At 45.3% G+C, this 20,185-nt stretch overlaps 2 protein-coding genes across 4 annotated transcripts in view; both read left to right on the top strand.

Annotated features, from left to right (window-relative positions):
- Positions 1 to 5,523, top strand: part of LOC119894342 (receptor-type tyrosine-protein phosphatase beta-like) — a 54,137-nt gene extending 48,614 nt beyond the window's left edge. For all 3 annotated transcript variants that reach the window (XM_038707040.1, XM_038707041.1, XM_038707042.1), the window contains 2 exons: positions 3,257 to 3,377; positions 3,500 to 5,523. In XM_038707040.1, coding sequence (XP_038562968.1) covers positions 3,257 to 3,377; positions 3,500 to 3,522 — 144 coding nt within the window. In that variant the 3' untranslated portion in view covers positions 3,523 to 5,523. The remainder of the gene's footprint in view (positions 1 to 3,256; positions 3,378 to 3,499) is intronic.
- Positions 5,524 to 5,685: 162 nt separating this feature from the next.
- Positions 5,686 to 18,238, top strand: LOC119894344 (fibroblast growth factor receptor substrate 2-like). The gene is made up of 7 exons (XM_038707043.1): positions 5,686 to 6,085; positions 11,505 to 11,593; positions 11,674 to 11,765; positions 13,082 to 13,268; positions 15,120 to 15,254; positions 16,453 to 16,616; positions 16,752 to 18,238. Exons 3-7 carry the CDS (start codon positions 11,700 to 11,702, stop codon positions 17,793 to 17,795), a joined length of 1,596 nt encoding a protein of 531 aa, XP_038562971.1. The 5' UTR covers positions 5,686 to 6,085; positions 11,505 to 11,593; positions 11,674 to 11,699; the 3' UTR covers positions 17,796 to 18,238.
- The last annotated feature ends 1,947 nt before the right edge of the window (positions 18,239 to 20,185 follow it).

Genomic DNA, 20,185 nt, shown 5'->3' with positions numbered 1-20,185 from the left:
CGCACTGACCCTTTTTTTCTGCTGTTTAACTACAAAAATAGCGCCATGTGCTTCAAGCCGTGTGCTCAGATCGTTAAAATAGGGCTCTCTGTGTAAAGCTTGATTTTTACTTCTGCGTCAAATCTGCACCGTACCCTACATCGCAGCCTGACGTGCACCTCCTCAAAAATGTAACTGCACGTCGCAGTCGATAACATTGGACGCTATAATGCTACGCCAACTAGCGTTTTGCTGGTGTAAATGCAGGACAACGCAGACACCAATGCACAAGTAACCAATGCAGGGCTACGTACGTAGCTTACTCCGTTGGCTACAGCGTAGACTCGACGCAGAAGTATAAATCAGGCTTAAATGTGACGTAGTTTCTCCTCTCTGTGTTTTCTCCACCTCGGTGTTATTGTGACGTGGTTTCACCTCTCTGTGTTTACTCCACCTCGGTGTTATTGTGACGTGGTTTCTCCTCTCTGTGTTTACTCCACCTCTGTGTTATTGTGACGTGGTTTCTCCTCTCTGTGTTTTCTCCACCTCTGTGTTATTGTGACGTGGTTTCTCCTCTCTGTGTTTTCTCCACCTTTGTGTTATTGTGACGTGGTTTCTCCTCTCTGCGTTTTCTCCACCTCTGTGTTATTGTGACGTGGTTTCTCCTCTCTGTGTTTTCTCCACCTCTGTGTTATTGTGACGTGGTTTCTCCTCTCTGTGTTTTCTCCACCTTTGTGTTATTGTGACGTGGTTTCTCCTCTCTGCGTTTTCTCCACCTCGGTCCTCCTTGGTGTTATTGTGACGTGGTTTCTCCTCTCTGTGTTTTCTCCACCTCTGTGTTATTGTGACGTGGTTTCTCCTCTCTGTGTTTTCTCCACCTCTGTGTTATTGTGACGTGGTTTCTCCTCTCTGTGTTTTCTCCACCTTTGTGTTATTGTGACGTGGTTTCTCCTCTCTGCGTTTTCTCCACCTCTGTGTTATTGTGACGTCGTTTCTCCTCTCTGTGTTTTCTACACCTCTGTGTTATTGTGACGTGGTTTCTCCTCTCTGTGTTTTCTCCACCTCGGTGTTATTGTGACGTGGTTTCTCCTCTCTGTGTTTTCTACACCTCTGTGTTATTGTGACGTGGTTTCTCCTCTCTGTGTTTTCTCCACCTTTGTGTTATTGTGACGTGGTTTCTCCTCTCTGTGTTTTCTCCACCTCTGTGTTATTGTGACGTGGTTTCTCCTCTCTGTGTTTTCTCCACCTCGGTGTTATTGTGACGTGGTTTCTCCTCTCTGTGTTTACTCCACCTTTGTGTTATTGTGACGTGGTTTCTCCTCTGTGTGTTTTCTCCACCTCTGTGTTATTGTGACGTGGTTTCTCCTCTCTGCGTTTACTCCACCTTTGTGTTATTGTGACGTGGTTTCTCCTCTCTGTGTTTTCTCCACCTCGGTGTTATTGTGACGTGGTTTCTCCTCTCTGCGTTTTCTCCACCTCTGTGTTATTGTGACGTGGTTTCTCCTCTCTGTGTTTACTCCACCTATGTGTTATTGTGACGTGGTTTCTCCTCTCTGTGTTTTCTCCACCTCGGTGTTATTGTGACGTGGTTTCTCCTCTCTGCGTTTTCTCCACCTCTGTGTTATTGTGACGTGGTTTCTCCTCTCTGCGTTTACTCCACCTTTGTGTTATTGTGACGTGGTTTCTCCTCTCTGTGTTTTCTCCACCTCGGTGTTATTGTGACGTGGTTTCTCCTCTCTGCGTTTTCTACACCTCTGTGTTATTGTGACGTGGTTTCTCCTCTCTGTGTTTACTCCACCTTTGTGTTATTGTGACGTGGTTTCTCCTCTCTGTGTTTACTCCACCTCTGTGTTATTGTGACGTGGTTTCTCCTCTCTGCGTTTTCTCCACCTCTGTGTTATTGTGACGTGGTTTCTCCTCTCTGTGTTTACTCCACCTTTGTGTTATTGTGACGTGGTTTCTCCTCTCTGCGTTTACTCCACCTTTGTGTTATTGTGACGTGGTTTCTCCTCTCTGTGTTTTCTCCTCCTTGGTGTTATTGTGACGTGGTTTCTCCTCTCTGTGTTTTCTCCACCTCGGTGTTATTGTGACGTGGTTTCTCCTCTCTGCGTTTTCTCCACCTCTGTGTTATTGTGACGTGGTTTCTCCTCTCTGCGTTTTCTCCATCTCGGTCCTCCTTGGTGTTATTGTGACGTGGTTTCTCCTCTCTGTGTTTACTCCACCTCGGTGTTATTGTGACGTGGTTTCTCCTCTCTGTGTTTACTCCACCTTTGTGTTATTGTGACGTGGTTTCTCCTCTCTGCGTTTTCTCCACCTCGGTGTTATTGTGACGTGGTTTCTCCTCTCTGTGTTTACTCCACCTTTGTGTTATTGTGACGTGGTTTCTCCTCTCTGCGTTTTCTCCACCTCTGTGTTATTGTGACGTGGTTTCACCTCTCTGTGTTTTCTCCATCTCGGTCCTCCTTTGTGTTATTGTGACGTGGTTTCTCCTCTCTGTGTTTTCTCCACCTCGGTGTTATTGTGACGTGGTTTCTCCTCTCTGTGTTTTCTCCACCTCGGTGTTATTGTGACGTGGTTTCTCCTCTCTGCGTTTTCTCCACCTCGGTCCTCCTTGGTGTTCTTGTGACGTGGTTTCTCCTCTCTGTGTTTACTCCACCTTTGTGTTATTGTGACGTGGTTTCTCCTCTCTGTGTTTTCTCCACCTCTGTGTTATTGTGACGTGGTTTCTCCTCTCTGTGTTTTCTCCACCTCGGTCCTCCTTGGTGTTCTTGTGACGTGGTTTCTCCTCTCTGTGTTTACTCCACCTTTGTGTTATTGTGACGTGGTTTCTCCTCTCTGTGTTTTCTCCATCTCGGTGTTATTGTGACGTGGTTTCTCCTCTCTGCGTTTTCTCCACCTCGGTCCTCCTTGGTGTTCTTGTGATGTGGTTTCTCCTCTCTGTGTTTACTCCACCTTTGTGTTATTGTGACGTGGTTTCTCCTCTCTGTGTTTTCTCCACCTCTGTGTTATTGTGACGTGGTTTCTCCTCTCTGTGTTTTCTCCATCTCGGTCCTCCTTGGTGTTCTTGTGACGTGGTTTCTCCTCTCTGTGTTTACTCCACCTTTGTGTTATTGTGACGTGGTTTCTCCTCTCTGTGTTTTCTCCACCTCTGTGTTATTGTGACGGGGTTTCTCCTCTCTGTGTTTACTCCACCTTTGTGTTATTGTGACGTGGTTTCTCCTCTCTGCGTTTTCTCCACCTCGGTGTTAATGTGACGTGGTTTCTCCTCCCTCCTCAGTGTCAGTATGCGTACCTCCATCAGTGTGTTCGTGATGTTTTGAGAGCCAGGAAGCTCCGCAGTGAGCAGGAGAACCTCCTCTATCCTGTCTATGAAAATGTGAACTTCAACTCCCAAAGAGGTGAGTGATCATCAAAGCTGCAGCTCATTGATGAGGACATACATCAGCTCACTTAGAGACATTAGTTACAAAAACTGCTCATCAAATTAATTTATATTTATATATTGATCCTTTTCCCACAGAGATGCTGTGCGCCAGACGTTAAAGATTGTTATGACTACTGAGCGATATGTTGAGCACTACAGGGAAACATGGCAATTCTATTTTTTTTACATTATTAATGTGTATAGAATGTTTATAGAAAAAACTTTATTACTAACAACTATTATTTATGTAACATACAGAATTAATGACAACAGAACTGTACATATACTTCCATCCTATCTGTGTGTATTTGTATATATTTTATCAAACATTTCTATAATGGATGCTTTTTAAATTGTGTGTTTGTGTTTTATAAGCTATAATATTTGCACATTACAGTTAAACAAATCATACAAACCAAAGTCTTTCACATGCTTTTCCAAACTCTGTGTGATGCTGAAGGATTTTAGTTTCCAGTATGTTTTTTTCTTTATGTTTCTGTCAAGACAAACTGCATCATGTTGCCAACAATAGTGAGACTCTGTCGTGGTTCACAATGAATGGATGGATTACTGAACGGGCCCCTACATGGCACCAGGGGCCCCGAGGCGTCAAGTATGAGTGGACTGTTATAAACTTCACAGAGCTCAGTCCTGCATTAAACGTTAGTGTAGTTTCAAACTGCGTCCTCCACACTGAACATGATCACCTTCATGAAGGAGGATTTATTACTAGACTGCTGGACTAGACTGATTTAGTTTGATGGTTCCTGAGTAGTGTCTGCTGGCGTCCTCTCAAGGCTTAACCCTGAGTAGTGTCTGCAGGCGTCTTCTCTGGACGTAGCCCTGAGTAGTGTCTGCAGGCGTTCTCTCTGGCCCTAGCCCTGAGTAGTGTCTGCAGGCGTCCTCTCTGGCCGTAGCCCTGAGTAGTGTCTGCAGGCGTCCTCTCTGGCCGTAGCCCTGAGTAGTGTCTGCAGGCGTCCACTCAGGCCAAAGCCCTGAGTAGTGTCTGCAGGCATCATTCATTTAGACAGATATGACAACATGTCCTGTTTTGACCATGTCCTGCAGGAAGTTGTTTCTTTATAACTGTGCATTTTTGGATTATCAAATGCATTTAATAACTTTTGATCATTAGTGACCATAGAGTCTGTGTGCACAAATTGGTGTAGATCGGACTCTCTGTTTAGGAGGAGTTAAAAAAATGCCTTCGGGCTTGGACCCCTAAAAACAACTCTGTTCTGCTCATTAACCTATATCTGGATGTTGGCAGCTGGACAATCAGAGGACACTTTAAAATAGATATTACTGAGTAAATTTACCTTAAACTATAAAAATGAGATGGACAAAAATAACTTTCAGAAAATTTTATTCCCGCCTGGAAACGACATTCTTGAGTTTAGTTAACCTGCACAATGTTTCAGGGAATTCTGTGAATGTACCGAGGGGCCTGTTGTTTAGTAATCCATCCAGTCATAATGTTTTCACTGTGCAAATAAAAGCTTAAAGCTCCTGAAAAATTGGTTTCAAACTTGGAGAAATGTCTCTAACACCAAATGTTCATGAGGATATACAGTAAGCAAAAATCACAGCTGAAGTTTGGAAAAAACATCCATAGGTTTTATTTATTAAGAGTTTCAAAACTCACAGGTGATTTTTTGATCAGAAGAGATAAAAACAGCACCGACTGAAATATCTCTTGTGAAATAACTCAAAAATTGTGTAGAACTCAGTCACGCATGAGAGGCTGATTAAGAAAATGTGTTTTCAGGGCTTTAAATTTGCATCTTGTATCAGTGAAATATGTTTTTAATCCTAAATGTGTGCAAGATATCATCTGAGCATTATGTTTTACCACGACCTGAACTGTTCTTCATGGTGTTAGAGCATACTGTATGTGAGAACAGTTAATTAAACACAACAGAGAATGTAGAAATATTATGACTATTCATGCATTATCGACGCCAACCTGCTCCAACACGACTGTAAACTCACTGTGATGGAATCCTTCATGTCAATAATCAGATTTATGTCTCTGTGAGCGTTCAATCTTTGGCTCCGTGTGCATTACTCTGTGTATGACGCATATTTGTGGGTGTTTGAATAAAACAAGTAATTATGTATTTTTTCAGATGAATTTCTGTTAGTCATTCATTAAGCCTCCGCTGGGAGAGGCCCCGGCTATCCCAAACCACACGGGCCCCACGCATGCGCACTGCCGCGGGGCTTCACCACATTGGAGGCTGCCTGGAAGTCTCGGAAGTTTAGCCAAGTTGCAGTGATTTAGCCCGACAGGCTAGCAGCGGAAAACACGGTCCGACCGCAGCAAACTTGGTTTTCGGCGTGAAAAAAGTGCGTTTGGACGGAACCTCGCACCCCGCAGTGAACCCCCGAGGACCACCCATGGATCTAAACCTCTTTTCACCGCTTCATCTGCGCGAACACGAGCGTTAGACACATTTGAAAGAAGTTGTGATTGTTTTTTTTTTGGCGCTCTGGCAGCAGCAGAGGAAAGATGGAGGCTCTGCTGGTGTAGCTAGCAGCGGGCTAACGCTAGCTGGCTTGTTGGTTCACTGGCCAGCGTCGTTTTTTTTTTTTAGGGACAAATTCAAAGCTGCTTCACCAAACTGTGTGTGAATGTCCGGGAAGTGTGGACGCTGTAATTCATCACGCTAACTCTGCCTCGTGAGTATGACTCTGTTTTTATTTAACGTTGCAGTTAAAGAGGGACGGGCTAGCAAGCGGAATGCGTTGGTGTGTTCGCCGAACTGTAAGTTAGCCTCGGAGCTAATTAGGTAGCTGAAATCTGTGTTAGCTTATTCAACCAGCAAGAGAGGTCAGTTTAGCTTTGTGCTAACCAGCTGCCATTACACTACCATCACACCACACCGAGAGAAAGCAGTTAGTCAGTCCAGGGATTCAGACTGGAGCTGCTGCTGCTAACTAACTTGTACAAACTTGTAAAACTTAGTTAGCAGCACTTAGTTTTTAATCCGGCGGCTGCTCGTTGGTGTGAGTCGGTAAACACCCAAACAGGGTTCACTGGTACTCTGGAGCTTTAATAGAAAGTGATAGTGAAGATTAGTTGGACTGGATTTAAACACTGTCTCATTAAACTTGAGTAGATAAAGGTGAGTAACGTGTTAATACAGCAGACCAGCAGCTGACCTGAAGGATTGTTTACATTAAATAGTACATATGTGCTAATTATTTAGTTTAATAACCTGTAAAAGACTGAACAATTAATCGAAATCGCAATATTTCTTTCTGCAATTGTCAAATCGCAAGAGGTGAAATATTTGTTAAATGCATAATGTGTGTCAAAATATTAATTAAACTTTTTTGCAGTGGGTTTGAAACTGTCCCCAAGACAAATTTTTTTTTTTTACTGTCCCTCCCTCCAAAAGTTATGTTATTCTGTTCTGTTGTTTATTAGATACATCCTAGATCTAAAAAAAACCCTAAACAAATGTAATTGCAGTTCATTCAATTTATGAGAAATAAAAAGGTAATAATAAACAATTTACTTTGAAAACATAACATACTAACAGACTGCTGCCAACTAACTGGTACAAACTTAGTTAACAAGTAGACTAAGTTAGTTATCATTAATGGTTTGACTGGATTTAAACACTCCCGTTAAACTTAATTAGTTAAAGGTATATAGAGCAGAAGTGCAGCTGAACTAAAGATGTTTAAATTAAGTAGTACATGTGTGCTAATAATTTAGTTTTATTAACATGTAATGGACTGAACAATTCATCCAAAATGTCTCGAAATCGCAGTTTTACTTACTGTAATTTTCAAATCTTAAGAGGTGCAATATTTGTTAAAGGCAAAATATTAATTTAAATCATAGGACTCAACCTCAAACTTTTTTTGCAGTGGGTTTGAAACTCACTGACCCCAAGACAATTTTTACTGACCCTCCCTCCAAAAGTTGTAATTTATTAGTGTTACAACAAAACTAAAGACTATGTTATGTTACTCTGTTAACATCTTTAATTGTTTACTGGATGTAAAAAAAAAATAAAAATCTATACATAGATGTAATCGCAGTTCATTAAATTTATGAAAAATAAAAAGGTAATAAGCAATTTACTTTTAAAACAAAACATACTATGAGACTGCTGCTAACTAACTTGTACAAACTTAAGTTAACAAGTCGACAAAGTTGTTTATCGTTAATAGTTTGACTGGATTTAAACACTGTCCCACTGTCTCTCATTAAACGTGATAAGTTTAAGCTACATATTCTGCAAACCTACAGCTGACCTACAGGTTATTTTCATTATTGAGTATGTGTGTGTGTTCATTTTTCTGTTAATACTTTAGTTTAATACATGTAAAGAGTAATGACACGCAATCAGAATAAGAAATACTTTAGTGATCCCAGAGGGAAAATTCTTTGTTAAAGTTGCTCACTTTGCAAATCAAGATATTAAGGAATAGAAAGTAGGTTAATAGAAAATATACAAAAATCTATTGACAGCGGAAGACAACGCTGCGCAGATTTTTCAGTCTTTCTGAAGTCCGGTCGTAGTTTAGTTTTCATGACGGCGCAGAGGGAAACTTGATTGAAGAAAATAACCTTATAGTGAACGCAGGGTGAGTTAACATTTAGTTTTGGTTTGTCTCTCTGACTTGCTAACAGTGTGTAAACTGAAGCTCTCGGTGTTGCATAAACCCCATGTACTTTAATATCCACTTCTTTTAATAAAAGCATCTACACATGACAACTAATAACTAACAGCTGTGAGAGGACGTCCAGGACAGATGAGAGGTGGTTTGATGTCAGTACATTCAGAAATGAGCAAACTGTTGAAATTACAATGTTGCACTGCGCATAAATAATTATTAAATTAAATACATACATACTTTTCTTAACTTTTCTTTAAAGGTGGACTCTATCTAAACTGGCAGTCGTCTGAGATTTTTATATTGAAAAACAATTGATTGAAATGGATCGTATTGACCTTTTCAGACGGTCCCTAACTCCTCCTACAATAACAGGAGCGTTGCCTGTTCGTCACCTTTGGTGATTTTCAGGTGATCAAACTGAATCAGCTCTCCCAACAGAACTGGGAGAAATCCAGGCTTTGACTCTGAGCTGCTGAAGGAAACAGCCGTGAAACTAACTTCACCTGGTTTCTAAACTCTTTTCTGTCGGACGAGTCGAGGCGGAGCTGTGGTCGCACTCGTTATGTTCTACGTGTCGGAGCTTCAGTACCGAGCAAAACAAGTACTGAGCGTTTTTCAGAATTCTGGTATCGATATGGTGCCGAATAGGGCTGAACGATTAATTGCATTTGCGATATTATCGCGATATGATAAAACAAGTTTTCTAATCGCGCTCTGGTCACATGACACGCGAGAGTAAAGCAGTCTGCAGACGAAGCATCAACTTTCGCACGTTACGCTGTACCTTGACTTGTTGTTGTACAACGGCCTTAAGCTTGAGGCTGCGGGGGAACTCCGGTGTTGTCGGAGAATTACAGCTAAAATACAGTTCACACTGGTAAACTGTGTTTTTCTTGTGGTCTGTAGGCCGACCTGATGATGATGATGTTATATTATTTAATTCCATGACTTGACTCTCAAAATATCTTTCTCATATTATTATAATTTGATATTTCTTCTCCACCATTGCTCATAATAATAATTAATGCAATTAAAGCATCACCTAATTTCATCATAACACAGGCCTGGCCTACAAGAAAGAACAGTGTGTGTTTAATCTGTTGGACAGACTATACATCGATTTATTGCTTGTCTGTTTTGAATAATACAGACGGTAAAGAGCTTAAAAATTTATCGCACATGAAATTGCAATATTGGTTAAAAAAGAAAAATCGCAATTAGATTATTTTCCAAAACCATTCAGCCGTAGTACCGAACTATCTGTTCTCATGACTTCTCTAGTAAAAAGTAATAAAAAGTCACCAGAGCTGGAAGTTGTTCCTAATGTTGGCTTAATTTTTCCAAACTCTCCTTAAGAAATTGAGTTTACAACAACATGAGTCGGAGGAAAGCAAGGTGTACTGTGTGATCAGTAGGCTTTAGCTTCATTCTTTAATTTTTTTCATTTCAGTTTGAGTCAGTCTGTTAGCCTGAATACAACCTTCAAATGCACGATACAATTGCAAAACTTTTTCACAACAACAAATTTGACTATATTTGTAATAGACAGTGGCAGCGCCGACAGTTTGTCGGACTTTGCAACAGTAACTGAGGGGGGGGGCTTAGCAAAGTGTTACTTTATAAATAATAAATTTAATAATAAATACAAATATTTGTGAGTTCCAGTTTCTGAAATGTGAATATTTCCTCTTCTGTCATTATAAACTGAATCTCTTTGTGTTTTAAACTGTTGGTCGGATCAAACGAGACATGTTGGACTCCACGTCAACAGTGAATTGAGAAACCAATCGGGAAAATAATCTATAATGAAAATCATTGTTACTTGCAGCCCTCTGACAATACGTATGAACACAAACGTTGACTAACAGCCAATCACATTATCTAAATATAATTATAAAGTGAAGGTCCCACATGGTGACGTAGCGCACAGACGAGACAGCGAGCCGTGTTTAAAAGACTAACATCACTTAGAAACAGCGTGTGGAAGCTGCGACATTATGTACGTTTATTAATCGATTATTAAAACGGGCAGACAGACGGGCAGACAGACGGACAGACAGACGGGCAGTCAGACGACAGACAGACGGGCAGTCAGACGGACAGAAAGAGGAAAGACAGACGGACAGAAAGACGGGCAGACAGACGGGCAGACAGACGGGCAGACAGACGGGCAGACAGACGGGTAGACAGACGGACAGAAAGAGGAAAGACAGACGGGCAGTCAGACGACAGACAGACGGGCAGACAGACGACAGACAGACGGGCAGTCAGACGGGCAGTCAGACGGCAGACAGACGGCAGACAGACGGGCAGACAGACGGGCAGTCAGACGACAGACAGACGACAGACAGACGGGCAGTCAGACGACAGACAGACGGGCAGACAGACGACAGACAGACGGGCAGACAGACGGGCAGACAGACGACAGACAGACGGACAGAAAGAGGAAAGACAGACGGGCAGTCAGACGACAGACAGACGGGCAGTCAGACGACAGACAGACGGGCAGACAGACGGGCAGACAGACGGGCAGTCAGACGGCAGACAGACGGGCAGACAGACGGGCAGTCAGACGACAGACAGACGACAGACAGACGGGCAGTCAGACGACAGACAGACGGGCAGACAGACGGGCAGTCAGACGACAGACAGACGGGCAGACAGACGGGCAGTCAGACGACAGACAGACGGACAGAAAGAGGAAAGACAGACGGGCAGTCAGACGACAGACAGACGGGCAGTCAGACGACAGACAGACGGGCAGACAGACGGGCAGTCAGACGGGCAGTCAGACGGCAGACAGACGGGCAGACAGACGGGCAGTCAGACGACAGACAGACGACAGACAGACGGGCAGTCAGACGACAGACAGACGGGCAGACAGACGGGCAGTCAGACGACAGACAGACGACAGACAGACGGGCAGTCAGACGACAGACAGACGGGCAGTCAGACGGGCAGTCAGACGGGCAGGCAGACGACAGACAGACGGGCAGTCAGACGGGCAGTCAGACGACAGACAGACGGCAGACAGACGGGCAGGCAGACGGGCAGACGGACGAACGGGCAGACAGACAGACAGATGGCGGGCGGACGGACAGGTAGACGGACAGACGGCGGGCGGACGGACAGACAGACGGCGGAAAATTTCTAACAGTGCAGAGATTTGGAATTCAGAAGTCACATAACTTACTGTACTGAGGTAGGGGGGCTGATGGTGGATAAGACACATGCCTTTTATGTAGGAGACCTGGTTTCAATTCCCACTGTGACCCATCCACCCCTCGTTGCTCCAGAGGTGTGCGACCTCTGACATGTACAGCAGTTGTAGTCGCTTTGGATAAAAGCATCAGCTAAATGAATAAATGTAAATGTAAAAAGTCCCGGAGGGTTAGTCTTCAGCAGAGGGACGTCCTCACAGTGCTGTTTAAACCTCTGTATTATTGACCCTCTGTCTGCACAGAGCTGCTGTTCATGTCTGCTGATCAACTCCAGCATGAGAGTCCCCCAGGCTCTGAGGATGGAACCAGGGCTACTGGAGGCAGGATCTAGGTGAGGAAGCCTTCGCACACTCCCCTCACTTTAATATCAGCGTTACAGTCCCGCTCATCAGACGTGTCCTTGTCTCCCAGACATCAGATGGTGCTCTGAAGAAGCCATGGGTAGCTGTCTAAGCTGTCCAGAGAAAGAGTCAATTCCAGATAATCATCAAAGCAAATTTAAGGTAAGTTCCTGCCCCGGCCTGCCTTGACAGCGAGCTCCCAGTCTGTCCGCCCACACCCTGGATTATTCTCTGATGACTCTGCTCGTTTCCCAACTCCCCGTCACTCAGAGAGCTTCATCCCTGCACGAGCTTCTCTTATTCTCACCTTCAGTCGAAGCTGACTCCTCGATTCATCCATTTACAGACAAGACAATAAAATGAATACTGCTTTCAAAAGTACATTTATATATATATATTTTTTCTAATGAACGTTTCTGCTGCAGCAACAGAAAGTTCCACTGAAATCAAGTCATTTCATGGACGAGGTAAATGCAGTAAGAAATAAGTGCCTGTGCAGCAGCTGATCTGCTAGTGACGGAGCAGTTTACACATCGGTACTTCAACACGCCGGGACAAACTGACACTATATTTATACAAAGAAAGGAATAACTTCATGTGTCACAATTTACAAGAGAGGACCAATAATAATGATTTTGTAGTAGACAGCGTTTCAAAAGTTTATGTAATACGCAGAGACATGGGAACTGTTTTCTCTTCATATTTTTCAAGAAAGTATGAAACTGTCCGGTGTTTTCTCATCTTGTGCACTCGGCAGCAACACGGTGTCCGGCTGTAAACGTGCACCGTTTTAGGATTGTAAAGTCACATCAGGGCACATCTGCAAAGTGAACAGTATAATAATTATTTGCTACGCTAACCGCCATTAACAATTCATTGGCCGTGGGGAAAACGTCACAGCTCGTTACGTGAAGCTAGCTCGCTAACTAGAGACGAGTCTTCATCACACAGAGCGCCACAGCGTTTTGTGCCTCCTCCCCAGATGCTACGGCGTAACTGAGGTGCTTTCAGGCCTGGTGAGGTCAACTTCTGTCAAGTGCTCCCACACTCTGGAGGTTTTTATGTAGGTGTTAATGCTATCGCTGATGTTTTAGTAACTTTACTGTTCACATCACTTTACTCCGTTAAGCCGATGGTGTCGCTACAGCCCGGTGGCGTCATGAACGAATCAATTATTAAATTTGTTAGCAATTAATTTAATACACAGCCCCTGAACAAAGGGGGGTAACGATCAGTACCTGGCGTGGTCCTGTGCAGGTGCTGTTACATGTGGTCTGTCACTGCGAGGACGATCAGCCGTCCTTCCTGTCTCACAATTTATTGCCATTGCAACATCTGTAGTCCGCATGCCTCCATGCTGCACGCCCCAGGCACGTTCATGCAGATGCGCGTCTTTCTTTTGGTGTGTGCGTGTGTTTGTGTGTGTGTGTTTGCGTGTGTGCGTGTGTGCCTGCCCCTCACTGTGTGGATCTGTTCAGGTGATCAACGTGGACGACGATGGGAACGAGTTGGGTTCAGGTGTGATGGAGCTGACCGATGCCGAGCTCGTCCTCCACACCCATCGCCGTGACGACGTCAGGTGGCCGTACCTGTGCCTGCGGCGCTATGGTTACGACTCCAACCTCTTCTCGTTTGAGAGCGGCCGGCGCTGCCAGACGGGTCAAGGTACCAAACTGTTGTTTGTTTGTTTATTATGGAAACTAAAGTAAAACTAAAAGTTGATATGTATTAAAGTCACACGTCACGCTGACGGGCCGTGTTCAGGTGAGTCAGCTCCAGGCGCTGGCTTTATAATCGAGTTTTCTACAGATTATTCCATCGATTCATGGAGTAAGTGGATGAAGAAATCCTTTATCTTGCCGCCACCGGTACCAGGATCAGCTGTGTAACTTGGATCTCTGTAACGTTCCAACCCGAACTCGCGTACTAACCACTCTGAGGACGACAACAAGAAACGCACGTCTCAGAGTTTGGACACTTCCGGTCTTTCTCTCTTTCTTGTCTCTACCTCTACTTTGCAATCCGCAGCATCAAATCACGTCATCTTCACTTGTTCATGTTGTGCGACAGTAATAATCGTCCGTGTGAAACAGTGCACTGTATATAGTTATACGGATTAAACGAAGCATCGATTGATGAAGTTATTCACTCGGCTAAACAAAAAGCACTACACATGTGTAAACTGTGTGTGTATATCACAAAGTACAACTAACATTTGTAAAAAATAAACGTAAAGCGCTTAGGTTTTTAACGGAGAGGCAGCTCGTTAGAAACAGCTGCAGGTTCCTCCTTAGTGACAAACGGAACATTAAAACTTCATGAAGGGCGATTTATTACAGTTAGACTGAACTAGGGATGGACCCGAATATTCGATCGTTGGGTGCACATTTGATTCACAATTTTGGGATTCGAATATTGATATATATATTTTTTTAATTAATATTATTTTTCTCTCCCCACATGCCTGACCACCTCTTCAAGGACGTCTCGGTACGCTTGTTTGGTCCGCTTTCGGTGCGAACCCGAGTGCGATTGCTGCGTTCACACCTGCCCAAACGAACCGCACCGAAGGGGGAAAACGAACTCTAGTGCGATTCAGCCGAACTCAGTGAGGCAGGTGTGAAAGCGCCCTAAGATTTCGAGCTGTGCCGATTTAGATTTACATGAGTAACGTGGAGACTGTAAGGGCCTCACTGATGTGAACAGTCCAGGCGGATTAAAAAGAATAAAGAGGCCCCGTCCACACTGCTGCGTTTTCAAATTAAAACAGAGACCTTTTGCTACGTCTGCTCCTCTCGTCCAGACTAAAACTGCAAAAACGGAGAAGTTTGGAAACGCTGCCGTCCCCATTTTGGGTTTCGAAACTCTGGAGGGCGTTTTAGTGCAGACGGGCCAAAACGGAGGATTATAGAAACGATGACGCAGACATTCGGCTCTCTGATTGGCTCTTACAATATTCTGTACCGTGCAAATAACACTTACAGCTTACACTTGTAGGCAACCGTGCACGTCGCCGTTTACAACAACTCCCAGTCTGTAACATTCAGTAACTGTCCCAGCTTGTTACTGGTCCGTGCAAAAAGAATCTGGTGATTCTTCTTCTGCATTTCTTTATTCTTTTTACCAAATCTTCTGTGAGTACAGAGCAGACAATCTGCTGCGTGTTTACACCGGCACACACATGCCCGGCGTACCTGAACTGCCACTAGATGTGTTTTCAGTCGTTTTAACGCTGGCGTGGACGGAGATCGTATTCGTTTTAATTCTCCGTTTGTAAACCAAAACGGAGCAGTGTGGACGGGGCAGCTGAATGTTTTGAGCCTGAAGTGAACGCTGATGTTAGCACTATCACAGCAACAGATGAGCCCACTCAGTTTATCATTCATTCACAGCGTTAGAGTTAAATGTCTCAACCAAGAAGTTGTGACTTAAACCTGAAAATATTTGTCGCCACAGAAACACGAGCGTGTTTGTTGTCTGGCTGATCAGTGAACACAGATTGTTGTGCGTTTTCAGGTATTTTTGCCTTCAAGTGTTCTCGAGCTGAAGAGATCTTCAACATGCTGCAGGAGGTGATGCACAGCCACAGCATCAGCGTGGTGGAGGAGGCGGTGCTGGAGCCCAACCACCAGGCAGCACACACTCCTGCAGGTAAGCACACGCACGCCCCTACAGGTGTAGTGTCACATCGTCAAAATGTTAAGAGTATTGATCTTATGTACAGTTAAAAACAGACGGCGCAGCACGCGTGCGTACACCTGTGATGTCCAGCTGCATGAAGACGGTCATAACAGATCGTGTGACCACAGCGTCCTCTGGTTTGGCCTTATGGTCTCTAACGCAGCATAAGAAACCAGATTGTGAGACTGCATAAAGATCCCAGAGGGTCCCGGATGCAGCAGATTCAGGAGGACCAAGACGACCAGTAACAGACGGCTCCTCCAGGAATGACGCCAGGTGGAACCGTTGCCAAGTTTCTAAGAGCTGTGGGTTCATTAAGACTCGTCGGATTCTGCTTCTGGGTTCCTAACTTCCTGCAAATCTCAGCTCCTGACTGAACTGCAGTGAGCATTTTACTGTCCGTCAAAGAGTCTCTTATCTGCCAGGAGCTGCTACGCCGACCTAACGTCACCTCATGTGTTACGTCAACAAAGCCTGAAGAAGAGAGTCCTTCTGGTTCTGGTCCTGGACAGTAGCGGACGCTCCAAAGTTTGGCTTAACTTTACTAAAAAACTGCACCAGCTGCAGTCAGGAGGTTTGGTGCGAGGGAGGAAGCAGCTCCAACATGACGAAGCGTTCAACACGGCGTGAATCTGAAGGAACGCTTCACCGTGTTCATCGTGTCGCGCTCTCCCAGCTACAGTGACGCCCCAGATTCTTTCACTTTAGAGACATGAAGGGGAAGAGGAGCAAGAAGATCTGTGGTGAAGGAACCAGAACCCAGAGTCCAGAAGTAGAATCAGACTCAAACATTTAAACAATACTTATCAGTGGAAGGTGGTGTTTCAGTGACGGTATGAATGCAGCAGGTGTCGGAGAGAGAGGACCTTTATAGATGACACAATGAAGTTTAAATCCCCAAATGCTGAATAACAAGACGACCCCCAGCCTCAAGACGCCTGGCAGGAGACAAAGATCCCAAACACACAGAGAGAGAAGAGCGAGTGAGAGCTGTCACCTGGGCAGGTGAATCAGACAGCTGTAGGGTATTTGAAGGTGGAAGGTAGAACAAAGAGCAGCTGAAGACTCGCACAGAAAGATTGTTATGTATTGTTTAGTCGTGTTAGTGATGTATGTGTATTCTGTCCTCACGCTAACCTCTGTGTTGCTGTGTGTGTTGGATCCTCAGCTCTGGGCTACTCGGTGCCCACCGTGCCAAACGGCGTGACCCGGATCCCGTCGGTGGGCGAGGCTCCGTCTCACCCCTCCACCCGCCACCCGTCTGTGGCCAGCACCCGCCTGCCCTCTGTGGGAGAGGAGTCCACGCATCCTCTGCTGGTGGCTGATGAAGCGGTAAGAGTTCGTCTGTCCTCAGGATTATTTCCTGATTACTGATGAACTGTTGAGCGTTTGTGGTAGAAATCTGTCCACATGAGAACAAATTAAAGACGAGTCTGATGTAATGATGATGTCATTATCCTCATGCAGGTTCACACCTACGTGAACACCACGGGGCTCCTGGAGGACCAGCCCAGCCCGCTGACCATGATCACGCCTCTGGAGAGTCCCACCTCTCCCCAGTCTCAGTGTCCTCCGACCCCGCCGCCTCCTCCGAGGGCCCGCACAGAGCCGCCGCCGCCGCCGCCGCCGCCCGCCCAGCCGGAGCCCCAGGTGCTGCTGGAGCCTCAGGGGGTGCGCTTCGTGCTGGGCCCCACCCCCGTTCAGAGGCAGCTGATGGAGAAGGAGAAGAGGCAGCAGGAGGCCAAGGAGACCGAGGAGCCCCGAGAGACTAACGGCCACACAGAGGCCGAGCCCACTCCCCCGCTCTCCAACGGCTCCTCCTCCAACCCTTCCACAGCTCCTCGCCGACACCGCCCGCCCCCGCTCACCCCGGACCTGCAGAATGTCAATAACTCGGCCCAGCGGCGCACCGCCCTGCTGGACTACGAGAACCTGCCGGCGCTGCCGCCGGTGTGGGAGGCGAGGAAGCCGAGCTCGGAGGAGGAGGAGAACGGCTCCAGCGGCCTGAAGACGCCGTCGCTCAACGGCTACAACCACCACCCCCACCACGGCGTGCTGCACCACTCCTACTCCCACCCTCTCTCCGCCGCCCTCGAGTCATCGCACAACTACGTCAACACCGAGAACGTGACGGCGCCACTGAGCGCCCACCGGCCCGACACGGCCCGTCGCCGCACAGACGGACCCACCATCTTCAACTTCGACTTCCGCCGGCCGCCGCTGCCGGGCCACCCGGAGCCGCCCAAAACCCTCAACTACATCGAGGTGGAGATGGACAACAGCGCCGGGAACAAGGGCGCTTCAGACGGCAGCAACCCCCACACGCCCCGCACCCCCACCTCCCCGCTGCCCCCCTCCACCCCCACCCGCCGCACCGAGCTCTACGCCCTCATCGACATCGAGCGCACCGCCGCCATGTCCAACCTGCAGAAGGCTCGGCCGCGAGACGACGGCACGTCGCGCAAGACGCGACACAACAGCACGGAGCTGCCCACCAAAAGCACTGCGTGACACGCACCTTCCACTTCCTGTTAACCCTTTGTGTCGATGGACGGAGCTTCTTTAGATTCCCGCACGGAGACGCAGTGACAGACTCCACCCGACCGGGTCTTACATGAGTTAATGACTTCCTGTGCGGTCACCTGTTCAGGTGGACCGTCGCAGATGAACCTAGGTACTTGCCATAGAGCAGTTTGGTCCTCCGGCGGTGTGATACCTCTGATGTTGCCTCGCTCTGCGGAGCGTGGGCTCCATGTTGATAAGACTGCATTCCTCCTCCTTATATGGTACAAATCAGTATTACTGAACAAAGCATTCCATTTAGCCTTTTTTATATGACTCACTACATGCTGCTGTAATTCAGTATCTAAGGACGACATGGTACACTACATTATGTTTCTGAATATGTACAGTAGATTCTGGCACAATAAATGTCTGTTCTGTTTTTATCTGTACTCGGTGGAGAAGAGGCTTCCTGTCCCGTCTGGTTATCTCAGCTGATGATGATGATGATGGTTCACAGTTCAGGGCCACTTCACACAGCTACAGCTGGTCTTTCACCTCAAAACTAAAAGTATCTGTGGCAACAAGCGCTGAGAAGCCAACATCCCACGCGTTCTTGATTTAAACCAACAGATGCCTCTCATGTCTGTAAATAGGAAGCTACAGCCAGCAGCTGTTTAGCTTAGCATAAAGACTGGAAACTGCAAGCGTGAAAAAGGGCTGGGCGATACACGGCTAAAAATGTTACTACCGTAAACAATTCACATAATATGATAGTGATAATTATCAAGATTAATGTCAAATCATTATTTCTTTAACAAATAAAAAAAGTTGTTTTTCCCTCAACAAAATTAAGATCTTAATAGAAAATTTAGGTACTGATTTGTTCAAGATTCAAATGAATTAAATCATATTTAATGGACATTTGTTATTTTGTTTTTATAATTATCATTAGTGTTTTATTGCCCAGCTCAGAGCCAAGAAACGGTCCTGGACACACAACCCCAGAAAGCCACGTGTTGTTTGACCAGATGAAACAAACCAGAGAAGGAGAGGATTTAGCTAAATGTTGAACTGTTGCCTTAAAAAAAAGAAGTTTTTCAGCTCGCACAGTAAAGAGAAGAACAACAACTGTCCTCTAGCAAACGAGCAAATCAGAATCAGGAAGATCTTTATTTAGAAGTATTTTACACGTGTGAGTTGAATTTGCTTTGGTGATCCGGTGCTGGACACAGACATACGGTTGACATAAATAGATTTTTAAAAATATATAAATATGGAATAAACAGATGCAACTTATAAAAAAATTATAGAATTATGTGTAAAAGAAAACCAAAACAACGTGACAGTTATTTACATTTACTCCAGATTTGTTTGAGACCTATTACAGGCAGAGAGGTTTGGTATTTATATAAGATTGACACTCTGAATGTCAAGCAAAGTTTATTTATATAGAACTTTCACCAACACAAGTGTATAATCACATAAATACAGCTGCTGATCAGGGTCCAACATGGTGGAAAAATTGCAAATTTAACTTTATTTGAGCAGAAGAGCTGAGCGTGCTTGGAAAGGGATCACGATAAACCAGGTATTTAGAGATCCTGACGGTTTGACTTTCAACACAGTCAAAAACACAGTCGCTCCTCTTTCTCTGAACTGATCCGGCGCTGATGTAGCGTAGGTGAAAACCGCCTGACATTTACAACATGATAACCTGAAGCCGCTAAACAACACATGCAGGAGGAGCTTTAGTCCGTTACGCTTACGTCAGAGGAGACGTAAGCGTAAACCAGATGGATTTGGTAAAGTGGAAATGTTTTTATTAAACGGAGAGGATAAACAAAAGTCAGAACAGAACCAAAGAACTCAGTATAACCTAATGCGATCCCTCCTAGATGAGGGATTACTGACTACAAACAAAAGAAGAAGAAACCTCTTAACTGTTGTCACTTGGCCAAACAGAGGGAGAGCAGCACCCCTAAACCCGTGTGTCTAATACAAAATCAGAATACCAACAGTGTGCAAGAAACTTTTAGTTTAGAACCTGGATCCCTGACCCAAATCTGCAGACGAAGGTTTAACCAGCAGTATTATCGACATTAGATCTCTGACTACTGGGAACGTAGCTCACAGCTAACACCAGAGATGCTTTATGGCCAGGTTTCACAGACGCCTATCCACCAGTTGTAGGGTGGTGTGGGGTAGATGCCCCCCCACCCCCCAAGCCCAAGAACATCATTGAAGAACATTTTATTGATTTTTAGCATCTTTAAGAAGGCCATGCTTTGGGTAACATAATATAATGTAATATTAAATAGCTACAGTTGACATATTTTGTATTTAATCAAATGTAAGTTTTAGGGAAAAGTCATTTTCCACACGGGGTAAGATGCGAA

This window comes from Micropterus salmoides, unplaced genomic scaffold (genome assembly GCF_014851395.1).
Source record: "Micropterus salmoides isolate LMB-PRFRI ecotype aquatic unplaced genomic scaffold, ASM1485139v1 Ms_hic_scaffold_8, whole genome shotgun sequence".
NCBI lineage: Eukaryota > Metazoa > Chordata > Actinopteri > Centrarchiformes > Centrarchidae > Micropterus > Micropterus salmoides.
The sequence above is the reverse complement of the archived record's forward strand: the minus strand, read 5'-3'. Positions and strand labels throughout refer to the sequence as shown.